General features: G+C 53.4%; 8 protein-coding genes across 8 annotated transcripts; 3 read left to right on the top strand and 5 right to left on the bottom strand.

The window, feature by feature from the left end:
• Positions 1 to 779: 779 nt before the first annotated feature.
• ASPACDRAFT_73973 (serine/threonine-protein phosphatase) lies at positions 780 to 2,513 on the bottom strand. The gene is made up of 6 exons (XM_020204086.1): positions 2,255 to 2,513; positions 2,135 to 2,176; positions 1,915 to 2,020; positions 1,274 to 1,807; positions 1,136 to 1,208; positions 780 to 1,070 (listed from the first exon to the last, which is right to left on the bottom strand). The coding sequence occupies exons 1-6, from the start codon at positions 2,414 to 2,416 to the stop codon at positions 998 to 1,000; spliced, it is 990 nt and encodes a 329-aa protein (XP_020060682.1). The 5' UTR covers positions 2,417 to 2,513; the 3' UTR covers positions 780 to 997.
• A 635-nt stretch (positions 2,514 to 3,148) lies between these two features.
• ASPACDRAFT_73972 (proteasome inhibitor PI31 family protein) lies at positions 3,149 to 4,456 on the bottom strand. Its single transcript, XM_020204085.1, has 2 exons — positions 4,273 to 4,456; positions 3,149 to 4,206 (listed from the first exon to the last, which is right to left on the bottom strand). The coding sequence occupies exons 1-2, from the start codon at positions 4,448 to 4,450 to the stop codon at positions 3,305 to 3,307; spliced, it is 1,080 nt and encodes a 359-aa protein (XP_020060681.1). The 5' UTR covers positions 4,451 to 4,456; the 3' UTR covers positions 3,149 to 3,304.
• A 774-nt stretch (positions 4,457 to 5,230) lies between these two features.
• On the bottom strand, positions 5,231 to 5,750 carry ASPACDRAFT_108797 (uncharacterized protein). Its single transcript, XM_020195326.1, has one exon. The coding sequence runs from the start codon at positions 5,604 to 5,606 to the stop codon at positions 5,322 to 5,324; it is 285 nt and encodes a 94-aa protein (XP_020060680.1). The 5' UTR covers positions 5,607 to 5,750; the 3' UTR covers positions 5,231 to 5,321.
• A 202-nt stretch (positions 5,751 to 5,952) lies between these two features.
• ASPACDRAFT_108796 (acyl-CoA dehydrogenase family protein) lies at positions 5,953 to 7,930 on the bottom strand. The gene is made up of 4 exons (XM_020195325.1): positions 7,135 to 7,930; positions 6,860 to 7,085; positions 6,444 to 6,812; positions 5,953 to 6,384 (listed from the first exon to the last, which is right to left on the bottom strand). The coding sequence occupies exons 1-4, from the start codon at positions 7,736 to 7,738 to the stop codon at positions 6,048 to 6,050; spliced, it is 1,536 nt and encodes a 511-aa protein (XP_020060679.1). The 5' UTR covers positions 7,739 to 7,930; the 3' UTR covers positions 5,953 to 6,047.
• Positions 7,931 to 8,315: 385 nt separating this feature from the next.
• Positions 8,316 to 10,466, bottom strand: rglB (polysaccharide lyase family 4 protein; the record flags this gene model as incomplete). The annotated part of the gene is made up of 4 exons (XM_020203065.1): positions 8,316 to 9,536; positions 9,586 to 9,600; positions 9,656 to 9,747; positions 9,803 to 10,466. The coding sequence occupies 4 exons, from the start codon at positions 10,464 to 10,466 to the stop codon at positions 8,316 to 8,318; spliced, it is 1,992 nt and encodes a 663-aa protein (XP_020060678.1).
• Positions 10,467 to 11,823: 1,357 nt separating this feature from the next.
• Positions 11,824 to 13,411, top strand: ASPACDRAFT_55831 (uncharacterized protein; the record flags this gene model as incomplete). The annotated part of the gene is made up of 3 exons (XM_020203064.1): positions 11,824 to 12,120; positions 12,193 to 13,212; positions 13,274 to 13,411. The coding sequence occupies 3 exons, from the start codon at positions 11,824 to 11,826 to the stop codon at positions 13,409 to 13,411; spliced, it is 1,455 nt and encodes a 484-aa protein (XP_020060677.1).
• A 1,468-nt stretch (positions 13,412 to 14,879) lies between these two features.
• ASPACDRAFT_48889 (transcription factor domain-containing protein) lies at positions 14,880 to 16,804 on the top strand (the record flags this gene model as incomplete). Its single annotated transcript, XM_020202179.1, has 4 exons — positions 14,880 to 15,586; positions 15,638 to 16,048; positions 16,103 to 16,341; positions 16,431 to 16,804. The coding sequence occupies 4 exons, from the start codon at positions 14,880 to 14,882 to the stop codon at positions 16,802 to 16,804; spliced, it is 1,731 nt and encodes a 576-aa protein (XP_020060676.1).
• A 1,086-nt stretch (positions 16,805 to 17,890) lies between these two features.
• On the top strand, positions 17,891 to 20,523 carry ASPACDRAFT_55829 (beta-glucosidase; the record flags this gene model as incomplete). The annotated part of the gene is made up of 7 exons (XM_020203063.1): positions 17,891 to 18,017; positions 18,073 to 18,266; positions 18,319 to 18,371; positions 18,432 to 18,654; positions 18,716 to 18,962; positions 19,011 to 19,176; positions 19,224 to 20,523. The coding sequence occupies 7 exons, from the start codon at positions 17,891 to 17,893 to the stop codon at positions 20,521 to 20,523; spliced, it is 2,310 nt and encodes a 769-aa protein (XP_020060675.1).
• Between the last annotated feature and the right edge of the window lie 47 nt (positions 20,524 to 20,570).

Raw genomic sequence — 20,570 nt, 5'->3', positions numbered from 1 at the left:
TGCAGAGATCCGATAGCTCAGCTTTCGGCTTGCTCCTACCGCAAATCAGGCGCATCCCTCTGGTCGGAGTGACAGCTGCCTGACACATCTAAGCTTCGACACACGGTCAACCAATGCCATCCTTGATCGGGCTGGCACTCATTCCTCTGCAGCAGGGTCAAGTCCTCATGCAGCACCGCCGTGCGTCGATAAATGCAGTGCTGTGATTGACGCGAGAGACAGATCATGAGAAAGATTGATGGAGGGATGGGATAGGCAACATCTGATGGACTGGGGACTTTGCACCGCAATAGAAGCTGTGTCCCGATGGAGAAGATGCATGGGGAGATGGCACGAGGGAAGCGAGGAAGGCCTGAGTCAATCTCGTGAGATGCGAGGGTTGTTGGGTTCAACTTTGATGGGACTTGTAGATCAGTTGGACTGGGTAAGGAAACGGGGTAAGATGATGCGTGGTGCTGTCCGCTAGGAAATGCATTGTGCCGGGCAAACAGACGGAATTTTCATCTGCAGTGAAACTTCCAGTAAGGACCGCACCGTGAGCAGGAGAAGCTAGCTAGCTATCGACAACACAACCTGCCTCTTTGACAAGGGATTCGTCCATTCGGAATTTACGTCACCAACCCATGACACCTCTCCAGCAATGGCTTATGTGCCATGTCCCTGTCGAGCCTCTTTGTGTAGCTGGTCTACAAAGCCGGTGATTCCACCGACACATAGTATCTTACCCCCAACCGGAAAACTAGATACTCGACAACAGCAGAACCGACTTCAACACGGCCTTTTTATTTTCATGAATTTGGTATCAACACGGGCCAGAAAATACGGACATACAATTACTTTAAAACGGTGTAGCCAGACCGCGGGCCCCTGCTATTGTATCCCTTGATTTCGAATGATCCTCCCGGGAGTCCTCTCGAAGGAAGTCGACGAAAGAAGAGCCTCAACTTTGCCAGCGGGGAGGTGGAAAGGAAAATGTCTATCACAACGAAGAAACTGATTACAGGAAGTAATCCGGGGTGCGCCTCGAGACCATGGGCTCTCCTGCGCGCGGGCAGGGATCGAATTGTAAGCTAGAGGGCCAGTGTTAGCGAGGTCAACTTCCAGCAGGCAGGGGAATCGACCCGAAAGCACATACAACGTATACTTGAGGTGCTCATCAATCTCCATGATTGCGGCTTGGTTGCCGCAACGGTAGCAGTAATTAGGAGCTGCAAGACGAAAACCAAAATTAGCCGCGTCATCACGCCGATACCTCGGGCAGAGACAGCAATACCTGAGAAGATCGTGACCACGTTTCTATCCTGCGACCAGTTGTAACCCTCCATTACCAGCTGGTGCGCCCGTGCAACCAGAGTCAAGCCGTTGTTGTGATTGAACGCCTCCGAGATGTCCTGTCCGAATGTGTAACCCGCTCCACGGGGGGAGATCCCCCAGCCGCATCGGTCGTCGGGGTCACTCCACAGCAGATCACACATGGGGCCCTCGTGCGGCACCTCCTGGATGCGGTCCAGGGAGCGGATGTTGTCGAGCGTGTCGATCGACGGACTCAGACCGCCGTGCAGACAGAAAATCTGGTTCTCAATGAGTGCGGTGAGGGGGAGATAGTCGAAAAGGTCGGTGAAGTATTTCCACACGTTGGCGTTGCCGTATTTGCGCAGGCACTCGTCGTAGAACCCGTAGACTTGCGTGATCTGGCGGGACTCGTGGTTTCCTCGCAGGATGGTGATACGCTGCGGGTAGCGGATCTTCAAGCAGACAAGGAGTGTGACGGTCTCTACGGAGTAGTAACCACGGTCGACGTAGTCACCTACACGGGGAGGTCGGACACGCGCGTTAGTCGGAGACACACATACACCCACGCACACAGGGAGAGGCAACCCCCGGGATGAGGGATCGCCGCACGCCTCCACTTACCCATGAAGAGGTAGTTCGTGTCGGGGTTGGGACCACCGATGCGGAAAAGCTCCATCAGATCGTGGAACTGGCCGTGGATATCACCGCACACAGTCACTGGGCATTTCTGCGAAGAGGCAGGTTTCCGGTCAGCCCGATCGGTCGCGACAGCGAAAGTCTCATCGGTGGACGGGGCCAACCAGGAGAATTATGGTGATCATCATAATCAAAGGACACATACCACGGGCTGAACGTTGGACTCGTCTTGCAGTACCTCTCGCGCCTAGGTGGGGGAAAAACAAAAGCATGATTAGGAGCTGGTCGACAACAGCCGGAATATCCAATCAACAGAAAGACACACCCGATCACACAGTCTCCGAACATCTTCCTCTGCCAGCTGCTTGCAGGTCATCAAGCTCTCGATCCATCCGTCGAGGGTGGGTATGGAACCCGGGTCGGTCGTCGGGGAGAGGTGGTGAGGTTCGGGCGACCGCGCGGTATCGATTTCCATATTGTTATCCATTGGGAAGACCACCGAGGGGAATTGCAGGTGGTAGGGAGCGAGATTCGGGCGAGAGCAAGCGGCGATGGGCGGTGGGGTGTGAAGGGAGAAAGGTCTCGTGAGGTGAGGTAAGGCGGGATTCTTTTCTTTGGGGTTGGATGAGAGGGGGGAAGCAAGACGGCCGGGGCGAAACGAGACCTAATTTGGGGCAACAGGAGAGGGAGGACGAGGAGGAGAAAAGCGACACAAAAGGCTGTCGCTAGAATAACTAGGCGATAGCAATAAGGATGAAAGGGGATTTTCAAGTTGGAAGAGTTGATTGGGATGGGAAGACTGGTGGTGGGGAGGGGGGAAAGGGAGCTGGCTAGAAGGAGGTGGAGAGGTGTGAGATGAGTTGGATGGGTTAGCAGGTTAGCAGGTTAGCAATCTGCCAGGGTGGACGGGCATCAGAGCAGCAGAGCAGAGGAGAGCAGCAGTTTAGCAGTTTAGCAGTTCAATAGTCAGTCAGTCATATCTGCAGTGCCCGCCGCCCGTGCGTGCGCCACACCGCCACACCGCCCACCTTTCCTGCTTTCTGCCCCAGGAATTTTCCTTCCTGCGCCACACTTGCGAGTTCTCTCGGTTGTGGTGGTGAGTGTGGCACGGGCGGAGAATCTAATTACAATACCGACATTTACAACACAACAATTACGACAATTCCAACAGACAATCTCAGCAATGCAAACACAGAGTACTACAGCCGTCTTGCACATTCCGTCAATCATCAATTGCACAAGTTACAGATTAAGTACAAAATTTGCAGTCATTCATCCTCAAAATGGCCAGCCAGTCATTCCCGTGGAGCATTTTCGTCATTAAGTCATACTACATGTCCCCTTCCCCTCCAATAATTTTGGGCCGAAGTGTGGTTTAAATGATGTCACCGCCAAATCCCCCAAACCCGCCGAATCCTCCTCCTCCGCGTCCGCCGAAGGATGGTCCCCGCCCCCCCTGGCCAAACGGTGCTCCGTCTCCAGGTCCAACAGGATCATATCGTGCTCCTGGAGGCGCTTGGGGATCATATCCTCCTCTCCCTCCTCCACCTTGCCGTCCCGCAAACAGGGGATCGTCGAAGGTCGGATGCATCCCACCCCCGCCGCCGCCCACAAGCCCCGGGCCAACGCCACCATAAATCGGATCATGGGGACCCAGACCTGCTGGGTACAGATCCCGATCACCAATACTCAGTGGGTTCCGACCGCCCATCCCCGGATAACCCCGAGGGGGTCTCTGGATCTCGAACTCATCCTCGAAGCCCGGGGGAGGAAAGTCGCCGGCTGGAACCGGTCGGCCGGGACGCACGGCTAGAGGGTCATCGAATGGATAAGGGCGAGCAGGTTGGGGGAGAGAATCGTCTCGGAGAGGGTCGTGTCGCGGTGGCCGCTCCTGTTGCACCTCCCGCAACTGGCGGCCTGTATCCTCGTATCCTTCTTTGTACAGCCCCGGTGCGAGTTTCTGGATGACGTTGATCTTGAACAGGTTGATCAGATCTTGGACCCGCGGGGGCGAGATAAATGTTTCTCTGAGGGCGCTGGGGAGATCGGCGGAGGAGGACAAGGGGAGCGCGGATTCGGAAATGTAGTCTTGGACGGGGAGGTCGAACGAGGTCGTCTTGTCATCGCCCAGGGCTAGCGCGAGCACCACGGCTTTGTTGCCCAGTCGGCTGACCTTAAGCAGGTACTGCATGGAGGACTGGGAGTGAGCGTAGCGAAAGGCGAAGCTGGTGTTCGAGTTCCATTCGGCCGGTAGACGCGGGCTGTCGGACGAGCTTTCTGTAGGTGCCCATGAGATTAGTAAATATGCTTGTAGGAACAGAGAAAGGCGCAGGTATCGCGTACCAAGATTGTGGTCCTCTCCCAGTCCGACGAGTCGAAAGCCCACGGCTGTCATACAGGCGTGGCCGATCACAGCGACAGCCTCGTAGGGGGTTTTCAAGCTGGGCGACGCGCCTTCGTCCTGACGGATGGCCGTCGCAGCAAGCTCCAGGACATGATCCGGATTCAAAGCATCTGCCATAATGGTGTGTATGTTGAGATTGTGGGTCGGTTCAGATATGAGTAGATGGGGTAAGTAAGGTTAAAGTGACGGTGGCGTAAAATGTCCGCGATGTTCTTATCGGCTGGGATGAGCTTACATTACGACGCCTATCGCTGCCTGGCCGACCGCATTGGGTTAGTCACTTGGAGCTGAGCTTTTGACAGCACAACGGACTAGAACCGCGGAAATTGCGCAGGGTGAATACTACTAGGTAACTTATAGTTGAAAGGGTGATTTATGTTTCCTTTCTCTTCGGAGTATTCAATCCCATGCAGATTCTTTGATAGATCATGGTTCTTATCGGGCCCTATCCCACTCGTGCTTTCCGTGCTGTATATATACCTAGTATCCCACAACGCAGCGGCTGCCGCTCCCACCAAGCAGAAGTATATACTATACCGTACACAATTGAAAGTGACAACCTACTCAACTCTAACCTCAACCGGTGTATCCCCCTGCCTCCTCCAATCGCCCCTCCGAAACGCGTCCAAAGCCTTCAACCTCTCCACGACGGCCCTGACCCTGACCAACGCACTCAAACCGTGCGATACGCCACCGCCATCTCCACAGCCGGCACCAAACATACATCCGCGAGGGTCACCCCCTCGCCCACGGAGTACGTGCTGTCCGCCCCGTACCGCTCCAACAACCGCTCGTACGCCGTCAACCCAGCGAGGTTCACCTCCTGCACAAAGCTCAGCTGATCCTGCACCTCGTCGCGGATCTGCCGCACGCGGCGCGCGATCCGCCCGTTCGAGAGCGGCTGGATGTCGTTGGTGATGAGGTTGACGAGCTCGCGGACGCGGGCGCGGGCGAGCGGTGCTGCGTCGAGCGGTGGCAGGAGTGCAGGTCAGTCCGGGTGCGCTTCTTCGAGGTATTCGAGGATGGCGACGGATTGCGTGAGGATCGTCTCGGTGCCTGTTGTCGGGTCGGTGATGACCAGTACGGGTAGGCTGCGGCTGGGGTTAAGGGCGGCGAAGGCGGCGGTTTCGTGCTCGGCGGAGCGTAGGTCAATGTAGTGGTGCGTGAAGGGGAGGGATTTGTGGTGGAGTGCGATTACCACGCGGTTGGCGCAGGTGGATTGGTAGTAGGTGTAGAGGATGTAGGTTTTTGAGGTGGGGGGAGGGGGAGTCATTGTAGAGGGTAGGTGGTAGGGTGGTTTATCGTACGTGAGAGGTGAGTTGTTCTAGGTTGGGTGGTGGATGAGGTCGATGAGGAAGGTAGTTGGAATCTTAGTGGGAGGTCGACTCTAATTTGTAGTATCTGGGAGCTCAGGGGCCTCGTCATCGTTGATGAGCTTGTTTCAGTCGAGATAGGCCTGATAAGCACTAGGCTTTGATCCTAGTGCTTGCTAATATCAAGCACTTTAGCGTCGAGTGAGAATGGTAGTCATTTGATATGGGTGTAATCTCCGAAGAGCGACTAAGTGGATGGTGAAACATGTTCTTGATGACTATCATATATCTAAGAATAGTACATATGCAGTAAGTGAAAATGAACAGGCTGTATGATTGGTCCTGCAGAAACTATATGAATGCCTGCATTCAGTTATAATTGCTGAGATCGAGAGACAGGATCATAGCATGGCCTTAGGGAACTTCTTCATCGCTTGGCGCACACCAAGGTCAGCCAGAATCTCCTCCGTGCCACCCAAGATAGCATCGAACTTGTACGTCCGATGGAACATCTCAATCACCTTGCCCATCCCGGTCTGCGTCAGACCCCGGCCTCCGAAGATGTTGGTAGCTTGTTCGGCGATCTCCTGAGCTGAGCGTGTGGCGTGGGATTTGAGCAGGCCGATGGGTCCGCCCAGGTGAGCGGATTGCTCTGCATAGCTCATGTTGCACATTTGGTACGCGATGGACTCGAGCCAAGCTTGGTTGGATTCGCAGAGGGAGATCATCCGAGCGAGCCTGTAATCCCGTACATTAGCGAAAATCAAAGGGGGAGGATCTCGAAGTGGTGGATTTACTTTTGCCGCATAACTGGCTGCTCGATCAACTTTTTCCCAAAGACGATGCGCTGGTTGCACCATTTTAGACACTCCTCGACAATGGTGGCACACATGCGAATGACGCTGCTGGCCATCATGAAGCGCTCGTGGTTGAAGTTGCTCATGATCACAATGAAACCCTTATGCTCTTCACCCAGGAGATTGTCGACCGGCACCTTGACATTCTCGTATTGCACAAACGCCGTTGCGGCAGTGGTGGAATATGAGGTCTTGATCTGCTTCGTCTCGACCCCCTCCCCACGAGGGATCAGGAGCACCGAGAAGCCTTTCTCTGTCCGACAGCCGGTAACGAAGTAGTCAGAGAACATGCCGTTCGTGATCCATTTCCTGCAGGAGTCAGCACGTGGGGTCCAGTGCAGGATTGATGGCCATACTTGGTTCCATTCACAATGTAGAACTTCCCATCCGGGGTCTTCTGAGCCGTGGTGCGTAGACCAGCCACATCACTGCCCGCGAAAGCTTCCGTGATGGCAAGACACATCTTCTTCTTGCCAGATAAGACCTCATCTGTTATCTGCTGGCGAAGAGGTTCATTGCGCAACCATTGCTGAACGGCGGTCAGACTGATGGCCATGCCTGCCATGTTTCCGTCCTGAAAGCCTGCTCATAGTCAGAAATGTCGATTCTGGAATCGAAACAAAGAACTCACCTCGAGCATTGGCCCTCACCAGCTCCTGCGAGACGACCAAGTCATGCAGATAGTCGAAATCCTTCCCATCAACGACACCCCCCAGCAACTTCCGTCCATGCAAATGCTTACCCGGGCCCAGCCGCATCGCCAGAATGTTGGTCTCAGCCATGCGATCGATCAACTCCTGGCTGATATAGGTGCCGTCCCTCTCCTTCTCCTGCGCTTCCGGCGTGACATATCGGTCCGTGAACTCGCGCAGCGCCTTCTGTAGTCGCCGATGGCTGTCATTGTAGTAGGGACTCTTGAACGCGGGCCGCAGCCACAGCGGCTCGGCGTAGGGAACCTGGCTGAGACTGCCCGGCTCGGGGGTCACGACTTCGGGGCTCTCTCCGGCTACCGTGCCGATGCACAGACGGCTGTACCGCTCCAACACCTCCTGGCGATGGAGGTTATAGAAGTCCGTGGTGGCATCTTGGCCGGCGATCTGGTTGAGGACCACGCTGCCACCGGGGTGAGCATCGAGGAAGTCGGTGAGGTCGTAGACGCGGTGATCGATGATGCACCAGACCGAGTCTTCGGTGTTGTGCTGTGCAACCTCGGCACGGGTAAAGGTCTGGGACATGGCTGGAGGAATTCGGCAGGTAATCGACTGCGCAGACAGCACTCACTAGGGGTGACGTCTTGTCCAGTGAATCCTGGTTGTACAAAACAGACTCAGAAATGTCAGGACTCAATTTGCGGGGAAGATATGCAGCAGCTTATATGCCAATCAAGGGGCGAAGATTACTACTGATGGCTATTTGGAGGATTTCCCCGGGTTTGGACCTGAACCGAGGTTATTACCGCATTGGGAGGGGATGGAGGGGCGATCACTCATCAACTTGATTAACTAAATGATCAGCCCATACCGTCAAAGCTCAGTCTGTTTTGCTCGAAGCTACTGTGCACTGAGCATTGCAGTTCGTCATTGACGTAAATGAGAGTTTGTTCATGGTTTTACTCGTCTTACCCGAGCATGTCGTCCTCAACTTATTGCTTGTGCAACGGGATATGGATAACTTATCGAGGCAAAAGATGTTAATGCCTCAGGCTGTAACAAAAGTCCAAAATTGAGCACATTCTTGATCTCTGGTTCCTGATGTGGGGCAAGTACAAGTACATCCCATTAATTCTGCGTGCTACCGATCATGCCTTCATTCTTATGACACCTCCAATCTCAAGGCATCATACTGCACATATACCGTCCCAGGCAAAATCGCCGTCTCCGTGTCCGTGGCATTGTACGGCAAATGCAACGTCAAGACATTATTTCCGACCACCAGCCAGTCAGCTGGGAACTCCATCCGTGATCGAACCTGGTAGCAACTGACGGCAGACCGGACAATGCAGCTACTGGACTGATTGAACCCGATCACCATGCTCAAGGGCTCCTCTTGGCCGTTGATATAACTCTCCAACGAGAGATTGTTGTATTCCTCGGCTGGGTTCCATACATCGGTGTTACCGGACGCGGTCTTCGCGCCTGCAAGCTGGATGGTCAACGTCGCCTTCTTGCTCTTTTGCAGCTGCTTCTTATCCAACTTGAAGTTGATGGTCCAATCGTGCGTGGTGTCGTACTCGACATCGGGATTGTTCGGGGTCGGACCAAACACGGACCACTGCACCGTGTTGAAATCCGTGGCAGGATCGCTGCTTCCAATCGTGTAATTGACTCCGTTGGGGAAGTCTTCCTGCCAGTCGTAGGCAGCCCAATAGATTAGATACTGCGGAGGGTGCAGTGGATGGGTTTCATCTCTAGCAACGCCGCGGCGGAATTCTCCCGATGACTTGTCGGGGGTGCCTAACCGCCAGACCTCGGTGCCTGCGGATTCCTCAACCCATGTCTCCTGAACTTTCGTAGTCTTGCCAGCCTGTACTCGCACGCCATCGCGTTCATAATCACCGAAGACACCGTCCGCATACACAGTGAGCCGGTACTTGCCCTCTTTGACGTGGTCAATGTTGAATTTCCCATTCTTGTCAATCTCAGCCCAGTATTGGTAAGATGACGGGTCAACTGAGTTGTCCTGGAAGTATTGCCCATCTACCGTGAGTACAGCGATCGGCCGGGTTGCTACTTTGGGAAGCTTGATGTGTCCCTGCACTGTACCTCTAACACTTGAAGGCGCATACCCTACCACGTGGTTGGCGATCGAATCATAGAACTTCACGTTCCAGCTAGGATTCGCATAAGTTTCAGCATCAGACCTCAGCTCTTCCAAGGTCGATTTGGACCCCTTTCCGCCATTGAAGTGGTAGTACTGAGGACCGAAAGTGCGGTCAAAACCGTAAGTGATATTTGGGGTTCCTTCTCCGTGGTGATTCGACACCAGGTAGTTGTAAACGATACCATCAACGGTAAGGTCGGAATGCAAGGGTCCCTAGTATGGTCAGCCTAGTCAAGGAGGCTTGTATATGACACTAACGTACACCGTAGTATGTATCCTAGCAAGTATTACAGTTAGTTCCCTGTGTGCTGCTCGTTGTAAATGGACCTCACCTTTGTGTTCATCACCAGCCACGCTCCGTATGTCGTGCCATCAGACGTGGTTCCATCCGCATACATACCGTGAACCGAGTTATCGCGCCAATCTTCGGAGTTATCAGCCATGTGCGACGTGGAAGATGAAGGAATAACAGCACTGACCATTTGAGAAAGTATACTTGGTGAAGTATTCCGAGAATTGAGTATAATACGCATCTTCGGGGGTGTTGTTGAATGTCCAAGTTGCATCCTGAACGACGATTTCTTTGCTGATAGCTTCTTTACTAGGGAGGGGAGCAGTCTGAACCTCGCTCGAAGTCAGGTGCGTCCACAAATCCGTGTTAGGCCGGAAAAGAGTCCGGAACTCTTGCAGGTTGCGCAAGAACGGCGTAGTTTCGTTGTAGTAGGCGAGCCGACTGAAAGTGTGCAGACCCGTCTCACCATCACGTAGAAACCAGTATTGCTGGAATTGCTGGCCTGTCGGAGGGTATGTCTCGTTCATGATCACACCGGCATATTTGGTTCCGGTAGCATCTGTCCCCTCCACGACCTCCATGCTGGGGCTTGTGGATCCAGGTGTGTAAAAGCCCGAAGGGATGCAATAGCAATCCAGGTAGGGACCGGTCCCTGTATCCCCTGATTGAGGACCGAGCAGGTCCTGGTTATCGAGGGAGAGGTCGACAATTCTGCCTTTGTTGGTTGCAAAGACCGCGGTCAGGCGGTCATTTGCCAGAGTGATCGTGCTTTCATTCTGGCTGGTTTGCAGTGTTGCAGAGGCTAAGGTGAGGCATGTCGCCAACACGCCAATGGCAGTATTTCGGCGCATCGTGACTGATTCTATAGGGCGGATCTTGACTGCGAAGTCCCTGCGCATCGTGACATGACGCACTGTCTATCGTCTTGCTTTTATAGTCGGTGGCGTGATGGAGGCCATCGGGCACAGATCAACCCGGATGAACGATCGTCCTGACTCATGACAACAATTGTAGCGCAAGTCTACCTGCTAAGTTGGATTCGAAGCGATGGTTGTTGGGCTGTAGGGAATGCCAAGGGACGATCGAAGCGGAAGGTCCCCCGCCTTCGCCTATGATCTGGGGAGAAACTGGATCAAAATGCGGGGGAAGCCGCAGGCCAAGCAGAATGCAATCTCTCACGGAAAATTTATTCGGCCTTCATTCACCCGACATTATGCCTCGCAATGCATGCAACGCTGTGCGGACTTGGTGCGGGGAATCCAACGTTACAGCAATACCTTCAACTCTTCTGCAATCCTCACTTTCCCCCTCGACCCCCTACATCCTGACCCTGATCTTGTTTGACAGATCACTAGCAAGACTTGAAACGTGACCTTGAGCTGTGGTACACTCTCCTGACCGTATCGAGCCACCATGCGAGGAAGAGTACAGGAGGAGAGGGCAAGCACGAGGAAGATAGGCACGATGTGTGAGGGAGTGTTGAAATCAATGGAGTGGCAGTACCCACAGGTATCAAACAAGATTCCAAGTTCATCTGCCAGGAACTGCATCCGAGATTGACACTTTTTCTCTATTTCTCAGGAAGTCAAATCGTCATTACTGGCGTGGTCCACCAAATTCAGAGCGGCTGGACCACGGTGCACCCGCGTATCCCCTAAGAGCGAACGATGTCCATCAAATAAGGTGTGCGGACTTGAATGAACAAGGTTGATAAGTGGATTGTTTCCAACGGATGGCAAGGATGGTATCGGATGCGGACCCGATACTTCTACAATTGTATCGGGTATACCCTCGGGTAAGCGACCTTCTGGCCGCGATTTGAGCCTCGTCGGAAACAATTCCTCTCATTTCGAGGTGCCAAGAGTGTATTTGATCGAACTGTTCCAATGGGACCCTGACCATGACGGCCGTGCGCCATGAAAGTGCGGATCCAGGCCCGCTCCAGTTGGGAATCTACACCCTATCCTTCCCCATGGGGTAGATGGGGTTGAGAGAAGCGCGGACGGAACATGGTATAAAAGGTCCAGCACAACACGATGAGAAGAGATTTGGAACTATCAATCCGCTCGCCATAATCTCTTGTACGGTGCTATTATTTTTCTAGTCTGAGTGGTGGCGATATATTGTCTCCCCATCTGGCGTGGCGCTAGACCGCACAATTCCTTGTTTAATTCCTTGTTACCCACTGTGAAAGACGATAAAAGCAACATGTCAGCTCTAGACACGTCTGATTCAGATGTCAAAGGAGGCGAGTACAATACCGCGACTCATCTCGAAGATGTATCCTCTAGAGTGCCAGACCAAGTCTGCGAGACTTGGTCAAATGTCTCCGCAAGCAACCCCCAGGAATGGCCAGAGTGGAAGAAAAATGCCCAGATTCTGATGGTTGCTTTTCATTCAATGGTCGCAACTTTCATGGCCGCAGGCATTATTCCAGCATACGACACCATGGCCGAGGTGTACGGGGTTACGGTGCCGCAAGCAAGCTATCTCACTTCGATGCAGGTTAGTCGACCTCGTTTGAGTCTCCGTGATGAAAAATGCATAGAAGCCCTAGCTCACATACATCCCTCCTAGATCTTGCTTCTAGGGATATGCCCCTTATTCTGGAAGCCTCTTACCTCGATCTACGGCCGCTATCATATCTTCATACTATCGGTGCTCGGGAGCATGGTATGCAACATTGGTGGAGCTCGCTGCACGACCTATGGAACTCAAATGGCCACACGCGTCCTAACAGCGATCTTTATATCGCCACCTATGGGTATAGGCAGTGGCATTATCACGGAGCTTTGTGAACCTGAAAAGCGAGCCCAGAAGCTGGGGTGGTGGACGCTGATGCTCACCCTCGGGACGCCAGGAGGACCCTTCATCATGGGTTTCGTGACGAAACACATTGGCTACCAATGGATGTACTGGATCTTTGCCATCATGAACTTCTGGCAGCTCGTCGCCTACCTATTCCTGGGCGAAGAAACTCTGTACATCCCGGAGAGCAGCCACAACTCTGCAGCATGCCCCCATAGATCCCACTTCTACCAGAAATTCATCCCTCGACGGATGAATACCCGACCCCTCAAGGCGCGCGAATTCGTCGAGCCCCTCCTCTACGTGCGGCTTCCGCGCGTCCTCATTCCCGCCTGTGCTCACGCCATAGTCTTTTGCTACGGCAACATCGCCCTCATTGTCGAGATGCCCATTGCCTTTGGGGAGAAATTCGGCTTTGACTCGCAGCAAATCGGCCTGCAGTTCATTGCTATCATCATCGGCTGCCTGCTTGGCGAGCAGCTGAGCGGTCCCCTTTCCGACCGTTTCTTGCAGATCGTCCAGAAACGCACGGGTCATCACCGCCCAGCGGACCGTCTTTGGCTGTCCTATGTCGGCTTCGGCACCGTCATCGCCGGCCTTTTGGTCTGGGGGTTCCAGCTCAGCAAGGCCACGTCCTGGAACGTGACTCCATGCGTGGGCGCGGCAATCGCCAGTTTCGGTAACCAGGTGATCACTACTATCCTGATCTCATTTGCTATTGATAGCCATCGCGAGGTGGCTACAGATATTGGGGTTTGCATCAATGTGTTTCGCCATCTTTATGGATTTGTGAGTTCGCAGACATGGTCAAACTTGAGGTTCGTGCTGACTTTGAGTGCTCTGCGGCTAGATTGGTCCATTTTATTTCCCCGACATGTTCGAGACATTGGGGCTGGCTGGTGCGGCCGGGGTTATGTGTGCAATTGTTGGAGCATGCGCTATGTTGCCGATTGTTGCTGTGCACATTGTTGCTACGCGGTCAGACTAGTAATAGTCGACAAAGGGGTAGGTCGATATCACATCACGGGAGGATAATAGATTTCATAGGTGAGGTACGCACAGCTTGTTAAAGATCGACGGTTTTGGAAGAAGTCCCGTGCAATCAGAACTATGACCCGGGCATAACAATACGCCTATTATTCTTACAAAATCCTATTAAATAGCGTCCAGGCTAACGCCCTCGGGAAGGTGATGCCAGTAGTATGATAGAATTCGCTGTCGATTGAAGTTGTCAGTCTCTTGAGATAGTCTATCAAGAGGTTTTGAAATTGATTGATAGCTGTGCGATCAAGTCTACGCTCGACTTTTCAATAAAGTAAAGCATGAGAAGCTCATCTCTGACTCTGCTGTCCAGGCAATCTGGTCACGGAGAGTAATCGTTGTCATCCACTATACGTAAGTGACCGAATGGTCGAGTAGAATTTAGAAGGAGAGTGAAATCTAGTGGGTAGCAAGAGGATTATTCGAATAGAACCACTAGACTACTATTTACATCCACGTATAATTACACTTCCAACCCCAGTGAGCGAGCGAGGCGAGACCCACGGAACCGGAACCGAAGCTCCCGCACCGCACTTGTCCGTGGCCTCTTTCCCCGGAATTCCTTCCGTCTCCATCAATTCCCCAGACCCAGACAGCGCACGCGAATGTGCTAACACCTTTCTACTAATCCATCTATGACTAGTCTATCTTCTTCGAAACGCTGGGCTTCAGCAGATGGCTCTGCTACTCCACAGAAACGTTACAAGATCACGGTCGCGTGCGATGAATGCCGCGTCCGGAAGGTCCGGTGTGACGGCATCCATCCCGGTATGTCTGGTCCGAAGCTGTACCCCTACCATCGTTGAGCTGACGCGTGTTGTGCAGTATGTGGACCATGTGTGAGGAAAGGAAATCGAGAGAAGTGCATTTATACTGGAGACAAGAAGCGAGCTATGCAAAGGTCAGTCCAGCCTTGTATCCTGCTTTGTATCTCAGGCATAAATTGAATCATCGTCTGCTGACATTGCTCTGCAAAGCTATGTCAAAGGCCTTGAGAATCGGTTAAAGCTTCTCGAAAGTCCCGGGAGGGCACAGGTGGGTAGTGCTCAATCATTGGGCGCCGGATCTCCGCAGGTAAGCCGTGTTGGCATGAATGATCTCGTCTCCGAGTCTGATGTCCTAAGACATTATCATAAAAGGACTCACAGAGTAAATGTTCTGAATCTTAGACTCGATTACCAAGTCCGCTTCAAACGCCAACGTCGAGTGCAGTCGCTCCACCCTCCACGAGTCATCGGCAGCATCTCCCAACCACATCAGTCGCTGATAGCGCGGGTAGATCTCTTTCGCCATGTCTTCTATGCGAACAAACCCCGGACGCTGCATCGATCTGTATGCACAAGGATAGAGTGTGCCAGGATACGGCTCCTGACAACCGGCAAATCCCAAGACAGCATACAGATGGCGTGAACGCAATGATGGGCGAGGTGGAAGAAGAGCGGCTAGCCCAAGGCTTCTTTGGCAGCTCCAGTGCTGCCAGCTTCATCCGACAAATCAGAACCGCTATTGACCAAAGGGTCCCGTCACCATATCGTGGAACATCCGACTCGATCCTCGGAGCGGCATCCTCGTCCGGGCTGAAGTCCTCGCGAACACAGCGTCCGTCTGCAATTTCTAACTACGTCCTTCCGCCTCGAAAAACGGCAGACAGTCTGATGGAGGTTTACTGGACCTTTGTCTTTCCTCTTTATCCCCTCATCGATAGTCTGAATCTACGAGCTGAATACTCGAGGCTCTGGACTGGAGAGCCTTCTCACTCGGACGAGAATATGCTGATGTGCACTTTCAACGTGATCTTTGCATTGGCCTGCCAGCTAGCTGACTTCATTCCACCCGAAGAGCGGGAGGCGTCGGCAGATGCATTTTTCTCTCGCGCCAAAGATCTTCTTCAATTCAATCTGTGGAATACAGGCTCCGCAGAGCTCATTCAGTGCTTGCTGCTCATGGCTCAGTATCTCCAAAGCACAGACTCCGCTCATCAGTGCTGGATCGTCACTGGGTTGGCCATTCGAAATGCACAGAGTCTGGGACTACATCTTCCGCAGACTAGTGCTCGTCTACGTAATCCTCAGGAGAAGCAGCTGGCCCGGAAGATCTGGCACGGATGCGTGTTGATGGACAGGTAAGAACAGCCCCACCTTTTTTCCCATTCACAGAAGCTAAAGAGTTCTAGGGTAATTTCCATGACTTTCGGTCGCCCCTCCATGATAGCTAAAGCGTCCGGTGGCTCCGTGCCGCTACCAGCGACTGTCGACGAAGAATATATACCCTCTGCAGGCACCGACATAATTCAACCGGCTGGTCGACCTTCTGTGATGGCATTTTATGCCAAGTCTTTGGAGCTCTACGAAATTTTAAATGATATTCTTCTCAGCCTCTACAACCCTAATCCGGATGAAAGTCCGGAAGATGTTTACGATTTTTATTTCAACAAACAGACCACGGAGGGTGGTCATACGATGTTCGAATTGGACCGAGCGCTCACCAAGTGGTCACGAACCCTACCAGAGCACTTGCGAGGTGACACTTCTCTCGCTTACGGCGACAAAATGTTCTACCATCAGAGCGTTGTACTACGAGCACGGTAAGATTTCTCAATTTCGATCGCAAAAGACATCTGTTGAACTCGAGTCGCTAGGTTCCTCCATGTGCGCATGCTTCTTTTCCGACCCATTCTGTCCAAATACTGTACCTCCCGCGACATCGGAGTCGCCGATCCCCTTATCTGTCTTCAAGATTCATTTCCCCAGCGTATAGCACTCCAGTGCTCTATTATCTGCGTCAAAGTCGCACAGGAGGTTATTGGCCTGATCCACGGTCACATTCCCGCCGACGGATCGGCTGGTCCACTCCCTGCGTGGTGGTATAACATTCTCTGTGAGCATCTGAACCCTTACCGATTTTCTTTCTTGTTCTGCAGATACCTTGGAGACAGTTCTTAAGTTTTCTTATCTGACTATAAACAGACGTCTACACAGCTGCCACCGTTCTGATTGCCGGCCGCCTTTGCCCAGCCATCCTGGAAGAAGTCACTGAGCCCGCCATTACCGAAAGCTGGGACCATGCGCTCGAGATCCTTCGCAGATACCACAGCTACAGCACCTCCGCGCGTCGTTGTGTTGCTGCGCTAGAGATACTGTATGAGCGCGTTGTGTCGGAGGGCCGTTCGACGGATCAGGAGCTGCCCTCCCAAGCCGTTCAAACTGGAACTTCCACGTCGAATGGGTTCGGAGATGTGTCGCTCGGGGAGGGATTCAACAGTGGCTTGTTTGAGGGCATTGATCTGTTGGACTTTCAGGATATGTCGTGGTTGAACAGTGTCCCGAGTAATCTGTTCTGAGCGGGCTCTGGTGACGGAGAGTGTTGGCTTGAATGCTACTTTGGGACCTTGCAGAGGTTTCCTAGGATTACTACTTTGCGTTCTTTACTTTGCGTTCTTTCAACTCCTGCTATTATAGAGCAGCGACATACCCCGCATTATGCGTTTTTCTAAGCGACCTCACGCTAGCTGCCTTGGCATTGAGAAGCACACGGCCCAATCCAACCGGTTAGGCTCGAGTTTCCTGGATACGACAACTTCCCTAGTCATAACTGGGCACCCCCTCTTCTACTTGCCGACTTCTCTGGCCGAAGACTGAGCTAAGGAAGGATTACTTTCGGTGGACCATGCCCCGAGCCCCAAGTCTACTAAAGTTGCCAACAAGCTTCAGCCAGCCAAGTCCGTGCGGATGGCATGATGCTTCATTCATTTGACCAAGAGAACAGCCAAGGTCTGTCACTTGTTGCTTGTCAGCACTTTGTTCCTGGAGTGCTCAACCAGTCTACAAAGGTTAGGACACAACAATCGCGGAACACAAATGCCGGCTATCCTTGTGCTTTTTTGTGCACATACTACCACAAACCCCGACCAGCAGGGGTCCATGCCCTGCATTAACCACGTTCAGAGTTCTTGTGGATAAATGCGGGGTTGCATCACGTCACGCATGCTTCTCTCCCTGTTCCTATTGCTCGGACTTCCTCCGGACTGGTTGTCTAGCCTGCCATCCCGGTCATTGTGGGGCTAGTGGGACAACCCCAGATTGCTGAGGAACGGCATGTGGGGGTCAATATCCGGTAACTGACTCGTAAGCCGGCACTCATCCCATAGCCTTCTACCTGAGTATCTACTCCTCACTCACCCACAGTATTGCCCTCTGCTAGAGCCTGCGCTTGGCCCTCATGATCAAGTCAAGTTCAGGTTTATTCGCCGATATTTACCCGCAAGTCAGGCAATGGGTGCGGGATATCCGGAGTTCCTGGAGTCCTGACAAATGCTTCTCCATCTGTATACCTTGCGGGGGAGATCAGGCTGGGAGATAAATACCACCACATAGTCGCTGGGAGAGAGTGTAGAGACAGGCAGTGCAGGCAACACAGAGGCAGCAGAATGCACAGCTTAGGATCCTTGATCGCCCTCTTGGGTGGTCTTTCTCTTTGCTCCGCCGCACCAACTGAGCAGAACATCACCAGCGATATATACTTCTATGGCGATTCTCCCCCAGTCTACCCCTCCCGTAGGTTTTCCCATGATCTTCTCATTTGTCATTCACTGCTCACGCAGCACTTCAGCCGAGGGTACCGGTACTGGTGGATGGGCTGCAGCGTACGAGAAAGCAAAGAGTTTCGTCGCCCAGCTCACGGACGAGGAGAAGGTCAACTTCACGGCAGGCTACAGTGCCAGTAATGGGTGCTCGGGCAATATTCCAGCAGTCTCCCGTCTAGGCTTTCCTGGCTATTGTGTGTCGGATGCGGGAAATGGGCTGGTATGTGGACCCAAGTAGGATTGGAGTTGTCTTTTCTAAAAGCTGTACACAGCGCGGAACGGACTTCGTGAATGGCTGGGCCAGTGGCATTCATGTTGGAGCAAGGTACGCATGCTACAGCAGTCTTTGAATCTGTTGAATTCCTTGCTAATTCCTCGCTTCTAGCTGGAACAAAACCCTTGCTCACCAACGGGCTCTGTACATGGGACAAGAGTTTCATCGAAAGGGTGTCAACCTTCTGCTGGGCCCTGTGGTTGGCCCCATCGGTCGTGTCGCGGAAGGCGGACGGAACTGGGAAGGCTTCTCCACTGATCCCTATCTCAGCGGGGCGCTGGTGTATGAGACAGTCCAAGGTGTGCAGGAGGCCGGCGTTGGTGTCTCTGTGAAGGTGTGTATACTCCTTACTGCTTTATCTTAACCGCGAGTGATACTGATTGACACACTCAAAGCACTACATCGGAAACGAGCAAGAGACCAACAGAAACCCTGAGACAGAGAATGGAGTCACAGTCGCCTCGGTTTCCTCGAATATTGATGACAAGACCATCCATGAACTCTACCTCTGGCCCTTCCAAGATGCCGTGCTGGCGGGCAGTGTCTCAGTCATGTGCTCGTACAACCGGGTCAATAACTCCTATGCCTGTCAGAACAGCAAGACGCTCAACGGGCTATTGAAGACTGAACTAGGTTTCCAAGGTAAGAGACTCATATTACCCACTACTGGACACCGTTGCTTATACGCAGAAGGCTATGTTGTTACTGATTGGGGTGCCCAGCACGCCGGGATTGCTGGTGCTAATGCCGGGCTGGACATGGTCATGCCAAGTACCACCACATGGGGTTCCAATCTCACCACGGCCATAGCCAATGGTAGTATGGAAGCATCGAGACTCGACGACATGGTTACTAGGTAAGCTAGGCCACCTTCACTAGTGGTTTTCTCACTGACCCGGCCAGAATCATCGCTTCTTGGTATCAAATGAACCAAGACACCGACTTCCCATCTCCTGGAATCGGCATGCCCGAAGACGTCTACTCCGAGCACGAAGTTGTCATCGGAACTTCTGCCGATGAGAAAGACGCTCTACTTCAGAGCGCAATTGAGGGCCACGTTCTCGTCAAAAACGAGAACTCTGCGCTACCTCTCCAGTCACCCCGCCTCGTCTCTGTATTTGGATACGATGCCAAAGCCCCCGAGTCCGCAAGCTTAACCCTTTCATTCGACAGTGTCATGCCGGCCATCCAGAACTACACTCTCTGGGTTGGCGGCGGCTCCGGCTCCAACAGCCCAGCATACATCATCGCGCCTCTCGACGCCATTCAACAACAAGCCTATGAAGACAACACCGCTGTCCTATGGGACGTGAGCTCCAATGACCCGGACGTTGACCCTGCCTCCTCCGCCTGCCTGGTCTTTATCAACAGCTACGCGTCCGAAGGAGGCGATCGACCAGGTCTCGTTGATGCGGACAGCGACACGCTCGTGAACAATGTCGCCAACAAATGCAACAACACGATCGTCGTGATCCACAACGCGGGTATTCGCCTCGCTTACGATTGGATCGACCATGCCAACGTCACCGCCGTGATTCTTGCCCACCTTCCTGGTCAAGACACGGGCACGGCTGTCGTCGACTTGCTGTACGGCCGTGCTAACCCCTCCGGCCGACTGCCCTACACGGTCGCCAAGCAGGCATCCGACTACGGGGCGATCTTGCACCCGGTCCAGCCTGTGGCCCCGTATGGCCTCTTTCCACAGGACGACTTCACCGAGGGCGTCTACATCGACTACCGCGCCTTCGACAAGGAGAACATCACCCCGCAGTTCGAGTTCGGGTTCGGCCTCTCGTATACCACCTTCAATTATTCCGGGTTGGACATCCAGAGGACATCGGTCGAGGCGACACAGTACCCACCAGCCGCAGCCATTCAGGAAGGAGGCAACCCACGTCTGTGGGATGTGCTCGCCAACGTCACGGCGCAGGTGCGGAACTCCGGGAATGTGGACGGGGCGGAGGTCGCGCAGCTGTACGTGGGGATCCCCAATGGGCCGGTTCGGCAGCTGCGTGGGTTTGACAAGGTCAATGTCCCTGTGGGCGAGACGGTGGCTGTCTCGTTCTCTCTGACGCGGCGCGACCTGAGTACGTGGAGTGTCGAGGCGCAGGCGTGGGCGCTGCAGACGGGAGAGTACCAGGTGTATGTGGGGAGGTCGAGTCGGGATCTGCCGCTTACGGGGACGTTGACGTTGACCGTGTAGTGGTGCCACGTTGGATGTGGTTTTTAGGAGAAGCTCTGAGAGATATA

The sequence above is a fragment of the Aspergillus aculeatus genome (assembly GCF_001890905.1).
Source record: "Aspergillus aculeatus ATCC 16872 unplaced genomic scaffold ASPACscaffold_1, whole genome shotgun sequence".
NCBI lineage: Eukaryota > Fungi > Ascomycota > Eurotiomycetes > Eurotiales > Aspergillaceae > Aspergillus > Aspergillus aculeatus.
The sequence above is the reverse complement of the archived record's forward strand: the minus strand, read 5'-3'. Positions and strand labels throughout refer to the sequence as shown.

Coding starts and splice junctions, on each gene's coding strand:
- ASPACDRAFT_73973 (XM_020204086.1), bottom strand. CDS start 2,416: ATGGATAACAATATGGAAATCGATACCGCGCGGTCGCCCGAACCTCAC. Junction 2,021..2,134: donor AGTCCAACGTTCAGCCCGTG/GTATGTGTCCTT, acceptor GCCTCTTCGCAG/AAATGCCCAGTGACTGTGTG. Junction 1,808..1,914: donor CACGAACTACCTCTTCATGG/GTAAGTGGAGGC, acceptor CTCCCCGTGTAG/GTGACTACGTCGACCGTGGT.
- ASPACDRAFT_108797 (XM_020195326.1), bottom strand. CDS start 5,606: ATGACTCCCCCTCCCCCCACCTCAAAAACCTACATCCTCTACACCTAC.
- ASPACDRAFT_108796 (XM_020195325.1), bottom strand. CDS start 7,738: ATGTCCCAGACCTTTACCCGTGCCGAGGTTGCACAGCACAACACCGAA. Junction 7,086..7,134: donor GGTGAGGGCCAATGCTCGAG/GTGAGTTCTTTG, acceptor GACTATGAGCAG/GCTTTCAGGACGGAAACATG. Junction 6,385..6,443: donor CAGCCAGTTATGCGGCAAAA/GTAAATCCACCA, acceptor ACGGGATTACAG/GCTCGCTCGGATGATCTCCC.
- ASPACDRAFT_73972 (XM_020204085.1), bottom strand. CDS start 4,450: ATGGCAGATGCTTTGAATCCGGATCATGTCCTGGAGCTTGCTGCGACG. Junction 4,207..4,272: donor GGGAGAGGACCACAATCTTG/GTACGCGATACC, acceptor GGGCACCTACAG/AAAGCTCGTCCGACAGCCCG.